The following is a 20,618-nucleotide window of genomic DNA, read 5'->3' on the forward strand; positions in this document are numbered from 1 at the left end:
TAGAGTATGGTTTTCATACCAGAGAGTTTGGGGAATATGCCGGTCCTAGAGCTTAAAGGAAATTTGTTCGCGCTACTTAGAAAAACCGATTGTTTCGGAGAGAAACTTTGATTTCAGCTTGAATCTAGTTATTGCCAGAGGTTAGGAAATAGCATACCAAAGCATAATAACTCATAGCAGTTTATCCTAAAATTGAGTTGTTTCCATTTCTAACCCTGAACACTTCTTTCTCTTAAATTTGTTCAAAGCCTGGGGTACCAGGAGGGTCTGTGAAAGTAGCAAAGAAATGTCCTAGGCATTAGCTGTCCGCTTTTCCCAGAGAGAGAAAGAGAAAGAATGAATGAGTGTGTGTATGTGTGTGTACACCAAGTGCTCTTGGGGATGTGCCTCACTGATGGGCTGGCTGTATTTGTAGGATGGAGACATTTCCTGCAGTGGCTGAGAAGGTCCTCAAGGAGTTCCAGGTGTTGCTGCAGCATAGTCCCTCTCCTATTGGAAGTACCCGCATGCTGCAGCTTATGACGATCAATATGTTTGCTATACACAACTCCCAGTTGAAAGGTAAGGAACATCCAGTTTCTTTATCCAGACAGATAAAGATTAATCTAGTCCTCTCCTGTGCTACCTTACCATTACACACACCCCCAGTACACACACACTTTTCCTCCATTGCCTCTCACATCTTTAATTTACTCTCTGAAATCTGTATGACTGTCTAGTGCTTGGGTGGGATGGAAGGAGGGAATCATGGGTATAGAGCTTAATTTGCAAACCCAGAGATGCTGTTGCACATCTGGTCATGCTGAAGGCAGCAGCAAGGCCTCTTGGAAGCTGCAGACCCAGAGCCTCTCCCAGGGGAGATGCATTGCTGAAATGTTTCATTGCAGAGACCATACGCTTGGCAGAGATTGGGAATAGCTGTTTCTGGACTCATGTACCCTGTTTGTTCAATATGGAAGAGTCTAGCTCCCTATGGGATATCCCTTGTGGGAGTCTGCCAGGGAGTAAGAACAGAGAATTGATGAGCTTTGGTGACTCAAATCTGGAAGCACAAAAATCACCAGACCCAGAATTTGGCTAATATACTGGTATACATTCTGAAATGCTTTTCTGAACACTGGTTTTTGTTTTGTTTTGTTTTTTTACACAGAGAAGGTAGGGGGGTATGGAGTCAGAGGGATTGCAGAGGGGCTGATTGGCAGGAGTTTTAGACATTCTGATGACCAGGTCACAGTTGAAGGATGTTACCAGATCCCTTCCCTTCCCTCCATCTCCCTTAGGTAAGGATGACATGATTTGACTTGATGGAAATATGTAGCATGGAGGTGACATTATTTTGTGTGTTTATTTGCAAGGGAGGTTTGGTCCATGCTGCCAAAGAATTTTCTCAAAGCATTGGCAGAGAGTGTCTGGTCTCAGGGTTGGACAATTATCTGAAATGCCAAGAAGTAGGAGTTGCCCTTCTGTTGAGTCTGTTGTAAAACAGACCTGGTGTTTGTGGACAGAGTGTGTCTAATTCACTTGTTGCACCTTTTCTTAGTGCTTTTTCTCACTCTGAAGTTGATATATTTCCCTTCCCATTTGTATTTGGTGTTATGCCTCAACCTGCTGCAGGGGGTGTTCTCCCCTGATGAGTGGGTATGGCGTACTTTCCCTTAACACTTGGCTCCTCCTGGGACTCTGAGATCCCCTGCTAGTTTGCCTGGGTTTTCAATCATGTTAAGTCCTAGAGGGTTTCCTCTTCTAATGCTTCCTACTGCAACATTTAGAATTCCCTGCAGAAGGTGAGATACAGAGGCATAGGTGTCATTTTGAACTTGGCTAATTACTCCGGAGAACAGCTCTGAGAAAGCATCAGTCTGAGGGGCTGTGGTGGTTTCCAGGAAGGAGGAAATACAATTTGTAAAGTATAGGCGAATGATCCCTTCTTTGTTCTCTGTTGGATGGGCTACCAAGAGGGAAGCTCACTGGACTCAGGGAATGCCCTCCTATTCATTTTCCTGCCTCCTTGTAACAACAGCACGGAGTTCAGGGAGCTGCCTGTCACAGAGCTGCAGCCTCTGCCAAGGTATTGTTCCCGCATCAAGTGACCTGTGGTCTCAGGAGGTGTGAATGTAAAGACACTGCAGCTCTTGCCTGTGGAGCATCTGTTGCCGGCAGCTTCTGCACCATGAAAAGGAATACACTGGCGTTTTCATAGGCCACCAGTGAGTCCTTTTCTTGAAGCTGTTATAAAGTAAAGGTTAAGAAAATATGGGTGAAAGGAAGGTGAGACGGTGAGAACAGAAAGGAGGAAATAGATGGTTCCCCCTTTGAGGCCACGGTACTTTTTCTAGGCCTCTTTTCCAGGGTTGGCTATAATGGGGACCTGCTAGCCAGGAAGGACATGTCATAGCCTGTGCTTGAGAGCCTACCATTCATTTCTGGCTTTGTCCTGATGCTCACCTCCACGAGGCAGCTGGGGCCAAGAGGAGTGTGAGCTGAGGTGGTCAGAAGCTCCAAGGGTGTTGGAGGGAAAAACAGCCTGGGCCACAGGATGTAACACTCAACTAGGACAGAGAGCTCTGTGGACGTGCTGCCAAGTACCTGGTGTGCAGCTGAGGCGGCCGTCCAGACCCCGCTGTGTGGGCTGCCATTGGGAGAGGGGTGAGCAGAGCACTCAGCGGGGCCAGTTGGTGGGAAGATGCACTTTTCCATTTCCCAGCACATGAGTCATCTTCTCTGGGCCCCTGTGCTGTGCTTGCACGGACAGTGGCAAGAAGGGGGTGTTGTGACTGAGCAGCAGCATCTGTGCCGGGGGTGGAGAGGGAAGAGGGTTGGGGAGAGGGTAAAGATTTAAATCCTTCACTAATCAGCAGCAGTTTGAATCACATTTTTATGAGTAAGGAAGTGATAAATCAGCCCTGAGTGTTCACCCCTCAAGTCCCGTCAGCCGGTGCCCTTCTGAAGGCTTCTCTCCAGGCCAGTCTGCTTGCTGTCGGAGTCGCCACCCAGCCGCGGGACCCTGGCTGTCTACAACCAGGAAGCAAGGGCCTTCGGCTGCCTGGCCCTCCCAGGTGCTCGGGGTCTGCAGTGATTTGGCAGTCGCTGCAAGTTGACTTGCAAGAACATCTGGGCCATCATTTTTCTTTCCATTCTTTCTTGGACCTGTCCTTCTGGGTGGGTGTTTGCATATGTCAGTTCCTGGACTCTGTGGAGAAGGAACGTTCCAGCCTGAGGCAGAGGTGATCTCTGGCCCCCAAGGCAGTCAGGATCTTCTCAGTCTGTGTCTGGCTGTCCCCCGTAGATGTGGTGCTTGAGGAGAGCAACAGGGACATCCTTACAAAAAAGTATGTCCTTTGGTGATGCCTTGAATTCAGTTTTTTGTGTGTGTTCAGTGTTACTGTTGTATAAGTCCTCTTTTCAAAATACCAATAGTCCAGGGATGGAAATGATACTAACACTTCCGTATGATTGCTTTCAAATGTGCTTAACTTGGGGTCAGGAGAGACACAGAATTGTTTAAAAGCTTTGAACACCTCACAAGGCCAAACGGAGGGGAAAAAAATTAGATGGTGGTGAAATAAAGACATCTTTCCTCTTTCCTTGGTTATAGTCTCCGCTGGAGCTCAGGGAGGCAGAGGTTGTGAGGTCAGATTTGCCCCCTTTCCCACAGGGGAAAATAAGTTGAGTTTTGCCACATCATTTAGCCAACTAAACTTTCAGGTCTTAGCAGTAATGATCTTAAAACTCACAAGTTTAGGGCTACTGATGGGGAGACCTTTATCTCCTCCTCTCATATGGGCCTATGCAAAAATCTTGCTTCGGTGGGACTACAAAGAGTCCAGAATTCTAATGCTCTACACTGAAGAAGAGTACCTGTTCACTAAAGAAATGTGTCTGTTGGGGTCAGATACATTTGAGGGATGTTTGGGAGCTCTTCACATAGTGCTTGGTATTTAATAGACATTCAGTAAGTATTCGTTGGATGTATGGAGGTAGGCCACACGCTTCTGGGCAGGCCAGTCCTCATTGAACAATGTGTTCCCTTCCTGGCCTGTGTCCAGCATTGCTCTTTGGTGAGTGATGAGTGGTGGAGATAGGTGGTTCCCAGAGTGATGTCACAGTTGGTAATCTCTCTGCAGCATTCCTGAAGGAAGAAATGGTGCCTTCTCCATGCGCCTCAGTATTTAACACTTCGGTAGCCATCTGATTGGCTGACATGATGCTGAAGGGGAAACAGTTGATCTAAACTGCAAGCACTCCAAGAATTTTAATTTTTAAAAAATTCTGTAATTTAAGGGAATAAAACTCTGGTTTCTTGAAGAGGAATAACTGAACCAATGTTTGTGGTAGGGCATCACTGAAACCCCACTGCATCCCCCATCTGTGCCCGATTTGCTCCAATGTGGCCTTTTTTTTCCTCCCTGCCTTTTTCTCTCCCCCTCTTGCTCTCTCTCTTTTTTTTTAAATATGCTCTATAATTCCTGGAATCAAAACCATCCCAGGCACACACTGTTTTATTTTACTGTATTATTGGATTTTATTTCCTATAAATCATTGGATGTTATTCATTGGCCACCACTCGAATAACTTCCCCTTTCTGTGCCCTGGCCCCCTCTTTTCCTCCTCTACCAGTTCATAGTGTAAAGGCCTCCATTTCAACTTTGCAGAAAAGCCCTGGTGGCAGCAAGAGGGCACCCAAGAGACACTGCTTGTGTGTGCCGTTGTGCTCCCTGTTCTTAGGGAACATTTAGGGGCTGGGATTGAGGAAGGCTAGGCTGGCATTCCTTTCATTATCGTTTATGCTTGCTTTTATGGTTTGTTAGTAATCCTGGATTGCAGGAGATAAAAGGAGTGAGTGCCGTGTGTGCTTCCAGAGGGATGGGGAATTGCAGCTGTCCCTGTGGGATGGGTGAACTTAACCCCAATGTGTAGGATGCTTGAGTTGGGAACTGCACAGCTTCACGCCACTGTTGTGTATGCGAATTGACTCTAGTTGAGAAGTTCGATACAGAGCCAGAATTTCTCTGTCTTCCAGCTTGTAACCACCTTAGAGATCTTCAGTAAAGCAGTTTGTTCCTCTGTGGCAACTCACTTCTGTCCGAGTCTCTTACCCAAGCAGAATGTATGAAGTGCCTAATCCTCTGCTTGTCAGAACAGTTGTACAGGAAATCCACCTTTCATAAAGGGTTAGGCTTGAGTTTAGCTCTACAAACTGTCCCGTTCATTCCTCCTTGTCTGTCTCTGGTGATAGAAGCCCTTGGGCTGTTTCTCCTCAAGGATCCGTGGGTAGATTTCTGCAGGTAATCAGCACTGCCTGACCGTCATTTTCATGCTCCGTATAAGAGTAGATTAAGAAAGAAAGAGCCAGCCTGGCCAACAAATTGTGTGAGAAATAGAGTCAAAGGTCAGAAGAGGCTAGGCCTTAGAAGGCAGGCAGGCAAGAGGAGGATGTATCCCTCAGCTCTGCCCTCTGTCCCTCTGGGGGACTTATAACTATGAACAGACTGCTTAGCACAGACTTCTTCCCTTAGAATTCCCTGAAAAAGAAGAAAAAGTTAAGGACTTGAGTGTCAAGAGACCTTCCTGTCTTCCCTACTTTGATTTCCAATGTCCTTGTTTTCAGAATGAATCTATTACTTGAGGCTGAGGGAGGAGAAGCAGTTATGAAAAGCTGAAGAAATGAGAAAATTCACTCATATCAATAGAATTAAGCCTTCTTACCATGTCAGGTGATGAAATGATTTCTAGTTTTGCCCCAAGGTTGTTGACAGTGTGGTTTGGTGTACATGGCTGCTTTGGCGTGGAGGACAGTATCCCATTCTTGCCTGGTTGTTCACATGGTAGAAACCTTGTCTTTGTTGCCATTTGATAGCTTCTCAATTTGATTCTTTCTCTCTCTCTTTTTTTTGGGGCGGACTCCATAATGGACTTATTTTGAAAGGGAAACATTATTGGGTGGGGGGATGTTGGCAGAACTTTCAGTTGCCTTTTCTAAGGTCTCTTTAAGCTTTTCTTGAAGAGTGAAATTCTAAACGTGTAGTTTACAGGGGGCTCAGGCCAGGTATGCACTGCTTGTTGAATGCACAGGGGAAATGGGTGTGTTCTGGGGATGGGGGTTAGGGAGAGTAAGTTGTGCTTTGGACCCTGACCAACTAAATGTTGGTTTTGGGAAAAATTGTAGCTTTCAGAGGTAGTGGCCAATAATGACAACAACAGAGCACTACTGTGATAATAATACCTGATTACCTTTTGTAGTTGCTATGTATGCATTCTCATTTGATTTCTCCCATCAGTCCTCTGAGACAGGTGGGACAGATATTTTGTGTCCTGTTTTATATATGACAGGAAACATCAGAAAAGTTAAGTGACTTAAGCAAAGTTGCACATCCAGTAAATTACATCCAGGTCTCATGGGTCCAGACTTCTATATCGGGAGACACACAAAAATTTCTCTGGACTTAATTGAGGCAGCTAAATAAAGCAAGCAATCCCCTCATCTCGCCCCCTCAAATTTGAGCAACTGTTGCTCTTTGGTGAAGAAAGTGATCCTCGAGCCTGATCTGGGACAAGAAGAGGAACAGAAGTACAGGTGAAGAAGTTGAGAGAGTCAGAGTTCTCCCAAGTTGCTTGAGACTCAAGTGGCACTGCAAGTAATAAACTGACAGAGGGATATGGTTTGAGCAAATCAAGGTTGTCTGGGATCCATATTTACTGTTGTCACAGGTGAGGGGGAGTCGCCCTTTCACGATGGAAAGCATTTTTCATGACCAGTTGATGAAAGAAGTGTTGGGTCTTTCTTTTGCTTTGGGACATGTAGTGTCCCTTTAAAAAAAAAAAATAAAGTACTTTTTAGGAACATTGTTTCTTTCTTTCTTTCTTTTTTTTTTTTTTTGTGATTTCTACCAAATGAAGTTTATTCACATCTATTATTTCTAGTTCTTTTTTTTTTTTAACAATATAACACTTTTATTGATTTATAATCATTTTACAATGTTGTGTTAAATTCCAGTGTAGAGCACAATTTTTCAGTTATACATGAACATATGTATATTCATTGTCACGTTTTTTTCTCTGTGTGCTACCATAAGATCTTATGTATATTTCCCTGTGCTATACAGTATAGTTTTGTTTATCTGTTCTACAATTTTGAAATCCCATCTATCCCTTCCCACCCTCCGCCCCCTTGGCAACCATAAGTTTGTATTCTATGCCTATGAGTCTGTTTCTGTTTTGTATTTATGCTGTGTTTGTTTGGTTTTGTCTTTTTTTTTTAGATTCCACATATGAGCGATCTCATATGGTATTTTTCTTTCACTTAGAATGACATTCTCCAGGAGCATCTATGTTGCTGCAAATGGCATTATGTTGTCGGTTTTTATGGCTGAGTAGTATTCCATTGTATAAATATACTACATCTTCTTTATCCAGTCATCCGTTGATGGACATTTAGGACATTAGGACATTTAGTCTCCATGTCTTGGCTATTGTAAATAGTGCTGCTATGAACATTGGGGTGCAGGTGTCATTTTGGAGTAGGGTTCCTTCTGGGTATATGCCCAGGAGCAGGATTCCTGGGTCATACAGTAAGTCTATTCTTAGTCTTTTGAGGAATCTCCATACTGTTTTCCACAGTGGCTGCACCAAACTGCATTCCCACCTGCAGTGTAGGAGGGTTCCCCTTTCTCCACAGCTTCTCCAGCATTTGTCATTTGTGGATTTTTGAATGATGGCCATTCTGACTGGTGTGAGGTGATACCTCATTGTAGTTTTGATTTGCATTTCTCTGATAATTAGTGATATTGAGCATTTTTTCATGTGCGTATTGATCATTTGTATGTCTTCCTTGGAGAATTGCTTGCTTAGGTCTTTTGCCCATTTTTGGATTGGGTTGTTTATTTTTTTCTTATTAAGTCGTATGAGCTGCTTATATATTCTGGAGATCAAGCCTTTGTTGGTTTCATTTGCAAAAATTTTCTCCCATTCTGTAGGTTGTCTTTTTGTTTTACTTATGGTTTCCTTTGCTGTGCAGAAGCTTGTAAGTTTCATTAGGTCCCATTTGTTTATTCTTGCTTTTATTTCTATTGCTTGAGTAGACTGTTCTAGGAGAACATTTTTGAGATGTATGTCAGATAATGTTTTGCCTATATTTTCTTCAAGGAGGTTTATTGTATCTTGTCTTATGTTTAAGTCTTTGATCCATTTTGAGTTTATTTTTGTTTATGGTGTAAGGGAGTGTTCTATCTTCATTGCTTTGCATGCTGCTGTCCAGTTTTCCCAACACCATTTGCTGAAGAGACTGTCTTTATTCCATTGTATATTCTTGCCTCCTTTGTTGAAGATTAGCTGACCAAAAGTTTGTGGGTTCATTTCTGGGCTCTCTATTCTGTTCCATTGGTCTATATGTCTGTTTTTGTACCAATACCATGCTGTCTTGATGACTGTAGCTCTATAGTATTGTCTGAAGTCTGGGAGAGTTATTCCTCCAGCCTCTTTCTTTCTCTTCAGTAATGCTTTGGCAATTCTAGGTCTTTGATGGTTCCATATAATTTTACTATGATTTGTTTTAGTTCTGTGAAATATGTCCTGGGCAATTTGATAAGGATTCCATTAAATCTGTAGATTGCCTTGGACAGTGTGACCATTTTAACAATATTGATTCTTCGAATCCAAGAGCATGGGCTATCTTTCCATTTTTTAAAGTCTTCTTTAATTTCCTTCATCAGTGGTTTATAGTTTTCTGTGTATAATTCTTCCACCTCCTTGGTTAGATTTATTCCTAGGTATTTTATTACTTTGGGTGCTATTCTAAAGGGGATTGTTTCTTTACTTTCAGGAACATTGTTTCTTATTTTCACCGTCTTTTCTAGTATTCCTCTTTTTAAAAAGAGGCTTTTCACATGCCATTCTTTTTTTTTTTTTAAATGTCTCCAAAATGTCTTTTATTTATTTATTTTTAAATCTAGGATCAAATTGAGGTTCATACATTATGTATTTTGGCTGTTATGTCTCATTAGTCTCTTAATCTTAGAATAGCCCCTGCCTGCCCTCTGACCCTTTTTTAAAAAATTAATTAGTTATTATTTTTTTTACTGAGTTATAGTCAGTTTACAATGTTTGCCAATTTTTGGTGTACAGCACAGTTCTTCAGTCATACATCACATGCCATTCTTAAATGAGACTGTGATTCTTTTCTTGGCCTGGGGGGAAGGTGGATATGTCATTCATACTGAAAGAGTAGGGGAGTATAAAATGTTTGAGAGAACAGTAAAGGGAATGCACGTACAGCCAGCACCTAGGTTAAGAAATAGAATGTTGACAGTACCTCAGAAGTTCCCTGTGTGTTTCATCCCTGTGGTAGCTTAGCTCCCTCTCGCCTTTGTAGGAGTTGTCATCCTAAATGGTAGAATTAATGCCTTAGCTTTTCTTCATAGTGTTATCATCTTAGTATACACCCCTAAACAGAACATAGTTTTGATTTTACTTGCATGTAAATGGAATCATGCTGATCATATTATTTATATTCTTTTTCCTCTGGCTTATTTTGTTCCATGTAATGTTTGTGAATCTGTTCATGTTGATGTGTGTACTTGTAGTTCATTCATTTTTCATTGCTACGGTACTGCATGTTATTCATTTATTGCAGTTTATCCATTCTGTTTACGGACATTTGAGTTGTTTTCTGTTTGGGGCTATTATGAACATTGAGTCCATTGACAGTTATGTAATGCCATCCTGGTTTTTTAAAAATCAATTTTATTGAGGTAAATTTTACATACAATATAATACACCCATTGTAAATGTGTATTTCAATGAGTTTGACCAATTTACATACCCAAGTAACTAATCATCATCACAATCAAGATGCAGAACATTTCCATCATCCCAAGAAATTCTCTTTGTGCTCATCCCAGTTGATCTCCATCCCTATCCCTAGCCCCATGAAACCACTGATCCACTTTCTGTCACCATACATTGGATAGGTCTTTTCTAGAGTTTCATGTAAATGGAATCATACAGTGTACTCTTTTGTGTCTAGCTTCTTTTGCTAAGTGTAATGTTTCTGGGATTTATTCGTATTGTTACACCTATCAATATTTCATTCCTTGATGTTACTGAATAGTATTCTATCTTATGGGTATACTATGGTTTTGTTTATCTAGTTACTTTTTTTTTTTTTTTAGTTTGTTTTTGTGTGATTTGGGGGATGGGTGGGTAAGTAGGCTTATTTATTTATTTATGTTTAGAGGAGGTAACTGGGGATTGAACCCTGGACCTCATGCACCCTAAGCATGCGTTCTACCACTTGAGCTGTGTCCCCCTGCCCCCAGTTTGTATTTATTTAAAAATTTTTCCTGCTAGGGATTTGTTGGGCTTTATGTATCTGTGAGTTGATTTCAGCAGTTTTAGAGAATTCTTAGCATTCTTTTTTTTTTAATGCTGCATCAGCCCATGCTTTCTCTTCTTCTGTGACTGATTAGACATATGTCAGACTTTACCCTGTCTTAAGTGTCTTTTAAACCTCTTTTTCATTTTTCTGACTCTCTTTTTGTGTGTGTGCAACATTCCAGATAATTTCCTTAACTGTCATTGAATCTTAACTGTATCTAACCTACTAAATGTGCTCCACTGAGTTTTTTTATTTCAATTCTTTTTTCTTTTTTAAATTGATACATATATAGTCAGTTACAATGTGTCAATTTCTGGTGAATAGCATAATGTCCCAGTGATATATATGTATATGCATATATATATATATATATACACATACACACACATATATTCGTTTTCATATTCTTTTTCATTAAAGGTTATTACAAGATATTGAGTATAGTTCCCTGTGCTATACAGAAGAAATTTGTTTCAATTCTTGCTTTCCTGAACATATTTGTGAGCTTGTCTTTTTTTTAAATTTATTGAACATGGTTATTTTAGAGACTCTATGATGAAGGGGTTCTGTTAAGTGAGTTTCTGCTAATCTCTTCTTTCTGCTGGTTGTTGCACATGTGCCTTGTTTCCTGTGTAATTTAAAGTTTTTTTTCTGTAATTTTATTTTCTGTGGAATTTCATTAGTGGGAGTTCTTGGAGACCTGGGATGAAAATGGGAGAGGATTTGAGTTTGCTTTTGTTCACAGCCTGATGTTTGGGGAGTCTAAAATAATCATGCTAAATTAAAATACCTGCTTGAGGGTTTTCAGGCCACTCAGGTAACATTAATTCAGGCTTCACACCTCTGTAAGGCCTAGTGTATAGTTCATATTTTCAGTACAATATTTTTTTTTCTCTTCTAGTTAGCCCCAGGGATTGACATAGTCAGTTTTCTAGTTGTCTTCTCAAGGGGTTGAGGATTATTTCTTAAATTCACCCTTCTACTTGGGTGTAGCTCTGTGGGAGCTCAGCTTTGTGGCATGGATCTTGGGCATCCTCTTATGTTGGCTATATGCATGAAGCCTTGGAAACCAAAGCTCAACTTCATCAGGTAGCAAATGTTCTTAGGGTGAAGCCTGGCCATAATCCACAATTAGCAGCTCTAGTTTCCTGTCTTTACTCAATCCCTGACCAGAGGATTTCTTTTTAATTTACTCATCAGTACTTTCCAGAAAGACTTTTAAAAATGCTGTTTCCAGGATAATTAGTTGTTTCATTGGGAGAGTATATCTGGGTACCCAGGCTGCCTGCTGTGTTACTAGAGGAAGTGGTATGATTCCTTTTTTCTTTTTAGCATCATACTCAAGCATTTTTTTTAACCTCTGTCTGTGAGCAGTGTGACTGGAGCACCTGTATCCAGGGTGGCAAGGGCACTGTGGGCTGCTCTTTTAAAGAGCAGCTCCTTTTCCAGCTCCTACAGCCTACTTTTATGGCAGATGGTATTATTAAGCTCATTTTTCCAAGAGGTGTTCAAGGTATAGATGACTTAGAGGACTAATTGGGTGGGGAAGAAAGAAAGGTAAAGTGAATGAGGAGGGGGTCCTGCAGCTGAAATGATAGAAGCCATTTATTGCCAAAAGAGTGTGAGCTAGAGATCTGGAAAAGAGTGCTCTCTAGTTTCAGCCACATTACACCACGTATCTGGTAAACTCTGTTGGCCCATAAAATCCTTTCCATTAGTCAGGGTGCTCTGTGCTTTTGTTCTTGTCTACTGCTGTTCTTAGAGCTGTTTGGTTGGCTGGTATGTTTCCATTTCCTTTTTAGAAGGCAGATTGTCATGTATTTAGGAATTTATTTACAGTAATTGGAGTTTTCTGACTTCTCTAGTCCCCTCTTCAGATCTAGGATTCCCATATTAAGGCTTATTTCAGAAAATGCCCATGTGATCCCTTGCCCCAAGTGCCAACAGCAGATGCAGCAATTGACACGCTGCAGGGAATTTCCAACTGCTGGGCAGGTTTCTGAAATCCAGACACGTGCTGTTCACACTTTGGCTTCTGAAGCAAGGATCAGCGGTTGAAAGAGGGGAGGGGCTGGCAGGGGACTGGAGGGAGAAAGATCTTATAATGGCTGCCCAGGGCTTAAGGCTGTGTCAGCTTTCTTCATCCCTCCTCCAGCTGGCGTTGGCAGGGTAGAGTAAATCACTGTAGAGTGGTTATGAGCCAAACTCACTGGGGGTTTCTTTGAGGCACACCTGTGACGTCATCCTGTTATCACTGCTTGTTCTGCATAACCTCTTTTCACTTTTCCCCTGAGAGAGGGTGATGCCCAGAACTCATGTCAGGGCAATGAGCAGAGAGAAATGTTTGGTAATCATTATTTTGAGATGCCTGCTAAGGACATAGTTTCAGGCCATTGACACATTCTTCAAGATTCCACACTGAAAGAGAAAACTCTCTTTGCAAACATGGCCTGGATACCCCTTGTGAACGAAACTTTTTTTTTAAACACAAAGAGAGAGACAATCCAGAAAGACTTGAAACTCCTAAATGTTCTCTCTTGTTCCCCCCGTTTCCCCCAACTCCACACACACACATATAGTCTGCTCTCTATACAGCACAGCAGTGATTCTTTTAAAAACATCAGGTCATGTCCCTCTATTTGGAATCCTCCACTGGCTTCCCATTTTACTTAGAGCAAAAGCCATAGTTTTTCCAGGGCCTTCCCTCCTATGTGGAACTCCCTCTCCTCCCCACCTCCCTTCCTTGCCTCTCTCTGGTTTCATTCATTTCCCCTGGCTTACTTATTCTGCTTTTAGTTACACTGGCTTTCTCGCAGGTCCTCTGATAAGCCAGGAATTCTCCCACCCTTGGGCCTTTGCATTAGCCATCTTCTCTACTTGGAAATACTCTTTCTCTAGCTGTCTGCATGGCATAAATCTCACCTCCTATAAGTCTTTACTTAGATGATACCTCCATGAGGCCTACTCTGACCATCCTGTTTAACACTGCTGTACTCCCACCCTGTTCTCCTGATGTCCCCTATCCTGCTTTACTTTCCTTTTTCATAATTTTTCTTTTACTTATTTGCAAATACTAGGTAATTGACTTACATTTTGTGCATTTCTTTATTGTTTTCCTTTACTACTCTTTAAGAGTGTAAGTTCCCTGCAGAGAAAGATCCTTGACTTGTTTTATTCACTGGTGTGTTGTGAGCATCTGTAACTGCCTGGTGTGCTGTAAGTTCTCAATAAATAGGTTTTTGAAGTGAGTTCAAGTCAAGAATAAAGTTTGTTAGTAGGTTAGTTTGGACACTGAAGATCGAGTGGCAAGGCTAGGGGACATCTGTTATTTGGGCCATTGCTCACAATTTTACTGTCTTTCCTTGTTTTTCTTGTTAAGGTGACACTTTTGAAAATGTAATTTCCAAATACGTGTTTTGTATCCCAACATTAAAATACATTAAATGTACCTTGGTATTTATTGTTAATCCTGGAGCCAGTGTCTTCAGGGCTCTGGAAAGCAAAATTTCTTTGAATACAGCATAAGTTCTGTCCTTTCTTGTCTCCTAAATCTTTCATCGTTTATTCTCTGTCCTTTCTTCCTGCCCATAAATATTCTTTTATTTCTCCTTCTCTACTCATTTACCATATTTTTACTCTCACCTTACTGGAGCAACTCTGTCCTGTTTTATGTAAGCTAAATAATTTTTTTAAAAGATTTAACCTTTTTGGTATGGTTGAGTACTGAAAAAAAAAAAAAAGAGGAAAAAATAAGTAAAAAGGTGGAAACTCTCTGTAAACCAGCTTCCTAGCAGTGATATGCCTTCCTATATGTATGTGTGAATATTCAAATTTTTTTTACACAGTTGAAAGGATGCTGAATATAAAATTGATTCTACTATTTTTATTTATTATAACTATTCAGTTATAAAATTCTTTGTAAGCATGTTCAGTGGCTGAATAATGTTCTAATGTAAATATGTTCACATTCATGTAATCATTACCGTTTTTTGCACATTTTTTCCCACTTTTCTACTATCATAAATATTGCTGTAATTAACATCTTTGCAACATAAAACCATTGTCTGCTTTTCATATTGTTTTATTGGAATATATTTTTAGAAGCTCAGTTTAGGGGTTAAAAGTTTTGAAGTCTTTTAACACTTTTGATACATAGTGCTGGATTACTTTCTTAAGAAGCTCTGCCAGCTTACACACTTAGCAGCAGTGTTTGAGAATGCCCAGTGACCACCTCTTGCTAGCTAGCATTGAGTATTGTTAATGTTTTATAGTCCTTGGCACAAGGTAGGCATTCATAAATTTCTTGAATAAATGATAGAAGAAAACCTATCTTTATTTTTTTAAGTAGACTTTATGTTTTAGAGAAGTTTTAGATTCATAATAAAATTGAGTGGAAAGTACAGAGAGTTCCCATGCTCTCTCCTGCCCCTAAATATGTACAACCTACCCCACTGTCAACATCCAGAACCAGAGTGGTACGTTTGTTAAAATTGATGAACCTGTACTGACACATCATTATCACCTAACGTGCATAGTTTACCTCAGGGTTCACTCTTGGTGTTGCACATTCTGTGGGTTTTGACAAAGGTACCCAGCATTATACTATCATACAGTGTAGTTTTATTGCACTAAACATCCTCTGTGTTCTGCCTATTCCTCCCTCCCTCCGCCTAACCCCAGGCAACCACTGTTATTTTTATTGTCTCCATAGTTTTGCCTTTTCCAGGATGTCATAGAGTTGGAATCATACAGTATATAGACTTTTTAGATCGGCCTCTTTCACTTAGTCATATGTGTTTAGGGTTCCTTCATGCCTTTTCATGGCTTGATAGCTCTTTTTTTTTTTTTAAGCATTAATTAGTATTCCATTATCTGAATAATCCACAGTTGATTTTTCTGTTAACCTACTGAAGGATAGCTTGGTTGCTTCTAAATTTTGGCAATTATGAATAAAGCTGCTGTAAACATCTGTGTGCAGATTTTTGTGTGGACGTAAGTTTTCAAATCGCTTGCTAAATACCAAGGAGTGTGGTTGCTAGATCATATGGAAACTGCCAAACTGTCTTCCAGCCTGTCCTGTTTTTGATTCCATTTCTTTGATTATTGGTGAGAATGGACATCTTTTTGTATGTTTTATTAACCATATATAGTTCTGTGTGGTCTTGTTCTTTGCTCATTTTTCTGTTCCAACCTAATATTTTTCATAATATTTCATAATTACTTGAGCTTTACAAACAGTAAATATAGTAAGTCCTTTCAGTATTCATTGGTGGTTTCCTTATTTGTATTTGATTTCTAATTATGTTATGGGTTTTTTTTTAATGTAAAAAGTTATAAGATTTTATATATTTTAAAATGTCATCCTTTTTCTTTTATTATTTGTTTCATTGCTCTTAAGCTTAAAAAGGACTTTCCACTGGAGAAGTTTTTAACTAGCTCTGCAAATATATTTTCATTTCCATCAGCTGGAGGGAATTTTAGCACTATTTGTAATTTCATTCAGTTGGTAGGAGATATGAGGAACGCTACGTGCTTAATTAAATGATGCAACATGTGAGTGTAGATCTTTTGCATCAGATATAAAAGTTCCCAACCAGCAAATCAGCCCGTTTTTGTACATAGTTGGAGTGAGGTAAGGTTGGAGACATCAGGGACTGCATTGTCAAAGTCAGACCTTTCCCTTCACCTCAGATGACTTACTTGCCAACTGGGAACAGCTTAGGCTTGGCCAGTTAGCATGGGTATGTGTATAAGTAGTTGTGCTGTCCTGCCATTTCAGGAAGGAAAGAATATGATTGCCTTTTGTGGCTATCATGCTTTTCATTAATGAATGAACCATCTGTTTGTAGCAGAAGTTTACTAAGGAAGTACCATCTTTATTTCAGAGCAAAAGCTCTTGGAGCAAACCATCTGTCGAGCTAAATAAATAGCAAGAGAGTAAGGCTGTTCCAGTGGGGGCCCATAAGCCACCAGCACGTGGGATCAGACTAGCCAGAGACATTTGGCTACAGATGTTTCCCGTAATTCTAATTGCCCTTTGCATTAGTTAGTCGTGGCTTTGGAAGCACTGTGGAAGGTGTACTGAGGGAAGCATCGCTGCTGAGTCAGTGCGCCTGACTGTTTTGGGCTGGGAGATGTGCAGAAGGAGCGTAGAGGAGAATGAAATATCTCTGAAATTTCTTTTCTTCAAGGAGCTCAGAGAGAGTTAAAGGGATGGAACAAATATATGCTGCCCAGTATAGGGAGTCAGGTCATCATGTTTCTGTTTCCTGGGTGATTGACTGTTTTTTGAGGGTGGGGTCAGCTCCCTAAAATGTGATCTCTCCTTTCTCTGAAGGCCATATGGTCTCATGGTTATGAACTTTGCATTTTTGTAAAATAATACATATTACACATACATTCAGGAAAAAAGACTGATGAATAAACATCAAAACTTAATCATGATTCTCTAGATGGTAGAATTATGGGTGTTTTTAATTTTCTTTTTTCTCTGATTTTTTGTAGTTTTCTGTAATGATCACAATATTTTTGTAATAAAAATATTTTTAGAAATTGTAATGACAAAAAATTTGAAGTTAGGTAAAACTAGGTTCTAGTTCTGATTGTGTTATTTGCTATATCATACAAATTACTTAACCACTTCTAAATCTGTTTCTATAACTAGTACCTTGTGCAGAGAAGACATTTAATAAATATTTGTTGAGTTAAACCTTCTCATATGTTTGCCACTGATTGCCACTATTTCTCTTTCCCTTAAGAAGGGAGATTGTTTCTTCTCCTGAACTTGCAGCTCAAACAAAGCAACTTTGGTTTTGAGGATTTACTGTTTTGTTTTGTTCTCTTTTGACATTGCTGATTCTTCTCTTTTCTTTCATTCCAGAAGAACCAATAACCTAATAGACCAAATAGAGAATATTCAGCTATTCTATAAAATGCAATTATTTTAGCTTCATGAAATACATAGATTCGACTGCTCTTGCTCCGTCGTCCTTGGAGACCGCCCGCACTCAGTCTGTGGAGTGTATATCTACTTTTACTTTAGCCTAAGCACCCAACCCCCACACCTCATGCCTTTTGTCTTGCCTTCTGAAACAGCCTACATTATGTATCTCTCTAAATAAGTCTACCTTTACTCAACAAAACAAAGCAAAACATAGATTCATCAACTAGAGTATGTATGTACTCCATGAGAACAAGAGACTGTGTGATATTTTATGAAATCCCTAACAGTGTTCAAGGCTGACCTCAAAATTAGGTACTTGATCAGTAATGATTGATCAGTTGATTCGCTTATTAGGATCTGGGATTGTTTAAAATGAGTTTAGGCATGTAGGAAATTAACAAACTGTTCATTTTTTAAAATTAATTTCTTTCTTGCAGCCAAGTAATTGTTCCTGGTAAAATGTTAATATGTTTAAAAAAATTTTTTAAGACTGCCTTATGCAAGCTCCGTGGTGATAAAGCTATCAGAACTGTCACTTTGAGATGGGGATACTATAGGAGACTACTTTGGGAAACCAGGAGTAAAATCTTTGACATACTTTTCCCTTTTTTCTTAGCCCCAAACTGCGGGGGCCTCTCCCTCTAAAGACAACAGGAGGCCAACTTTATAAAGACCTTCCTATTAATTAACTGATGCTCTTTAGCTCATGGAGTATGCTCCTTTCCAAGGGAGTCAGGAGCAGCTCATTCAGCCATCATGGTACCGGCCATCAGAATTTTGTCCTTGCTCTGAGACCCTTAAAGGCAAAGAGAGTCCTGTTGGGAAGTGGTGGAAATGCCTCCACATATGTGTGCTATTTCTTTAAAAGAAAGTCGAGCGGAAGTGATGCTGTAGGGAACATCTGCGCTCGGGGCTGAGTGGAGAGCGAGATGCGCTGCAGCTGGTGTAAGGCCCTGGCAGGCTGAGGCGCTGCTGTCTGTTGGGGTTTACTTCTGTCTACATTGAAACATGGCTTTGGGAGGGGGGTGGTGGCCTGCTGCCAGCCTCAGTTAGCCTGCCCTTCTCTTTCCTCTTTCCTCCTCACGCCCCCCCCCCTCAATTCCCCTCCCTCATGCTTTAAAGTCACATTTCCAGGCCAGACGTAGAATTAATCTCTGGGCACTTCACATTGCTGGCAGCTGAAAGCAGGATGTGGGATCTTTTTTTTCTCTCTTTCTCTCTCTCTGCGTCTTGGCTGACTTTTTTACCTCTCGAAGAATTTGGAAGGCCGTGAGATCCCCCCCCCCCCCAAGTACTGTGGAGTTTTTCAGCACGCTGATCACCCTGCTGTGGCTTCATCCTAATAGACTTCATATGTTGATGCAGTTGACATCAGTATCAAACTATTTTACATGTGATCTGGTGTATTTCCTGAGGAAATCTGCAAGATATTTATTAAGAACTAATAAAATAAACCTTTCCATGAGTTTTTAGGTAGTTTTCAATTTTTCATGTCTCTCTTGTTTCCTCTTATCAATGAGTTGCTATTTTCTCTCTCTACTCTGACCATTGCAAAAAGGAAACAAAAATAAATGTTTTAAACTGTTCCTGAAGGGACAGAGAGAGAATAGTTCTGCCATGATGTATCAGCCGGGGCTGTATTTTTAGTGCAGCATTGTAGAAACTAAAAATATCCTGTTATAGTGGATCCTTTTTATAGGGCTGTGTGTGTGTGTGTGTGCGCGCGCGCGCATGTATGTGTGTGTTTATAATGTTGTACGCACAAGTGCCTTTGTGCATCGGCAGCCGCTCTTCCCATTACAGCTGGACTCCATTAGTCCTTGAAAATTAATGTAATCCCAGTTAAGAAAAAAATTAATTACTCTACCAGAGCTGCATTTTATCCAAAGCTAGTGTTAGCTCCCTAGCTGGCAGCCTAGTTTGAGAGGCTCCAGGGGCCCATGGAGCTGTGGCTTTGGTATCACAGCACTTGCTGCTGGGTTTTTCCCATTGAGATCATTCCTCAGTCCTTTAGGGTTGGGCACGTGACATGCAGAGAGTCCTGCAGAACCTCTGCCTCAGTGAAATGTCAGGTTCCAGTCTGGTCATCCCCCAAGAGGCATGTCCGCCACAGGTTTAGCTCACCTGTTATAGCAGGGGTTTTTTTTTTATCAGGATTCTTTAAAAAAAAGATTCTTTGGCAATGGTTGATTTTTAATGTTTTCTGAGGGGAAACTGTTTATCAAAGTCCCAGAGATGCACAGGATTTGCCTAGGAGGGCTCTTCGTGGACAGTTAAGAATGACAGTCACATTTTGTCCTTACTTTTTGTCTAAGAGTGGGCTAGTTTGTTTAATACACACCTTTTGTTATATAAGTGAGTGTGTCAGAGTTGACTGCTGGTTTCCAGTCAGACTTCTCAGCACCAGCCCTGGATGAGGGGCTGACTGGCTCAGCCTGTGAGGAACGTTTCCAGCTTTGTAATCAGTGTTCTGGGATGAGGTGCAGGGCACAGCCCAGAAGTTGTTGCAGTCGGCCTCGCCTTCACGGTACAGCTCTTGTGCAATTGCCTGCATTTGTTGTTGTTGTTTTGTGTGTTTTTCTTCCTTGGAGGCCTGGATAGGGGTGGAAGGGTAGAGAGGGATAGATGGGAAGCATGGGTATTTGTTTCCTTGCTGGTCAGAGTCTCCAGGCTCTGCTGAGAGTCCAGCCAGACCCATCTGTCTTGGACGGCAGTTCTCTTTTTCTGCTGAGCTGGGGCGTGGGCAGCACAGGCCTGTGTAACTCGTGACAGGCCTCCCGAAATGCCATGATGGCATGGAAGCTCACAGTGCTGTTCAGAACAACAGCATTGTTTAGTGCCCTTTTTTTTTGAGCATGGGCTCTGAGGCTCATCTGTGGCCCTCATATCCTCTCCTTCTGGTGACTCCAGGTCCTCCCCTGACCCCCCTCCCCATCATCCCTTAGCTGACAGCTGGTTGAGCCCTCGGCTTCCTGTGCTTGATCCCCAGGCAGTGTAGTTCAGTAAAAGTAGTAATTAGGCCTTTTACAAATTTATTTTATTAGTGAAGAGAGTTGGTAGGTAATGGGCTGTAATTCTAACACAGCCAGTTTGGAGATTAATAAAAAATTTAAAAAGAGCAGTTTTTACCAGTGGCAGTGGGCCTGTTATTCTGAGTTCTCAGCTGAGCCGAAATCAGAGCAGCGTGGGACCTGTGGTGGACTGTGCTGCTGGGAGGATGCAGAGCCACGTTCCTTGTTGTTACAGGCTGTGCAGTGCCCGTCCTTGAGGGTGTTTTACGCTGGCATTGGAAAAAAGGAAACC

General features: G+C 41.1%; 1 protein-coding gene across 3 annotated transcripts in view; it reads left to right on the plus strand.

The window, feature by feature from the left end:
- SMG6 (SMG6 nonsense mediated mRNA decay factor) overlaps positions 1 to 20,618 on the plus strand; it is a 191,540-nt gene that overhangs the window by 49,706 nt on the left and 121,216 nt on the right. For all 3 annotated transcript variants that reach the window (XM_064495819.1, XM_031468542.2, XM_031468539.2), the window contains exon 10: positions 416 to 561. In XM_064495819.1, coding sequence (XP_064351889.1) covers positions 416 to 561 — 146 coding nt within the window. The remainder of the gene's footprint in view (positions 1 to 415; positions 562 to 20,618) is intronic.

This window comes from Camelus dromedarius, chromosome 16 (genome assembly GCF_036321535.1).
Source record: "Camelus dromedarius isolate mCamDro1 chromosome 16, mCamDro1.pat, whole genome shotgun sequence".
In the NCBI taxonomy this organism is placed as follows: Eukaryota; Metazoa; Chordata; class Mammalia; order Artiodactyla; family Camelidae; genus Camelus; species Camelus dromedarius.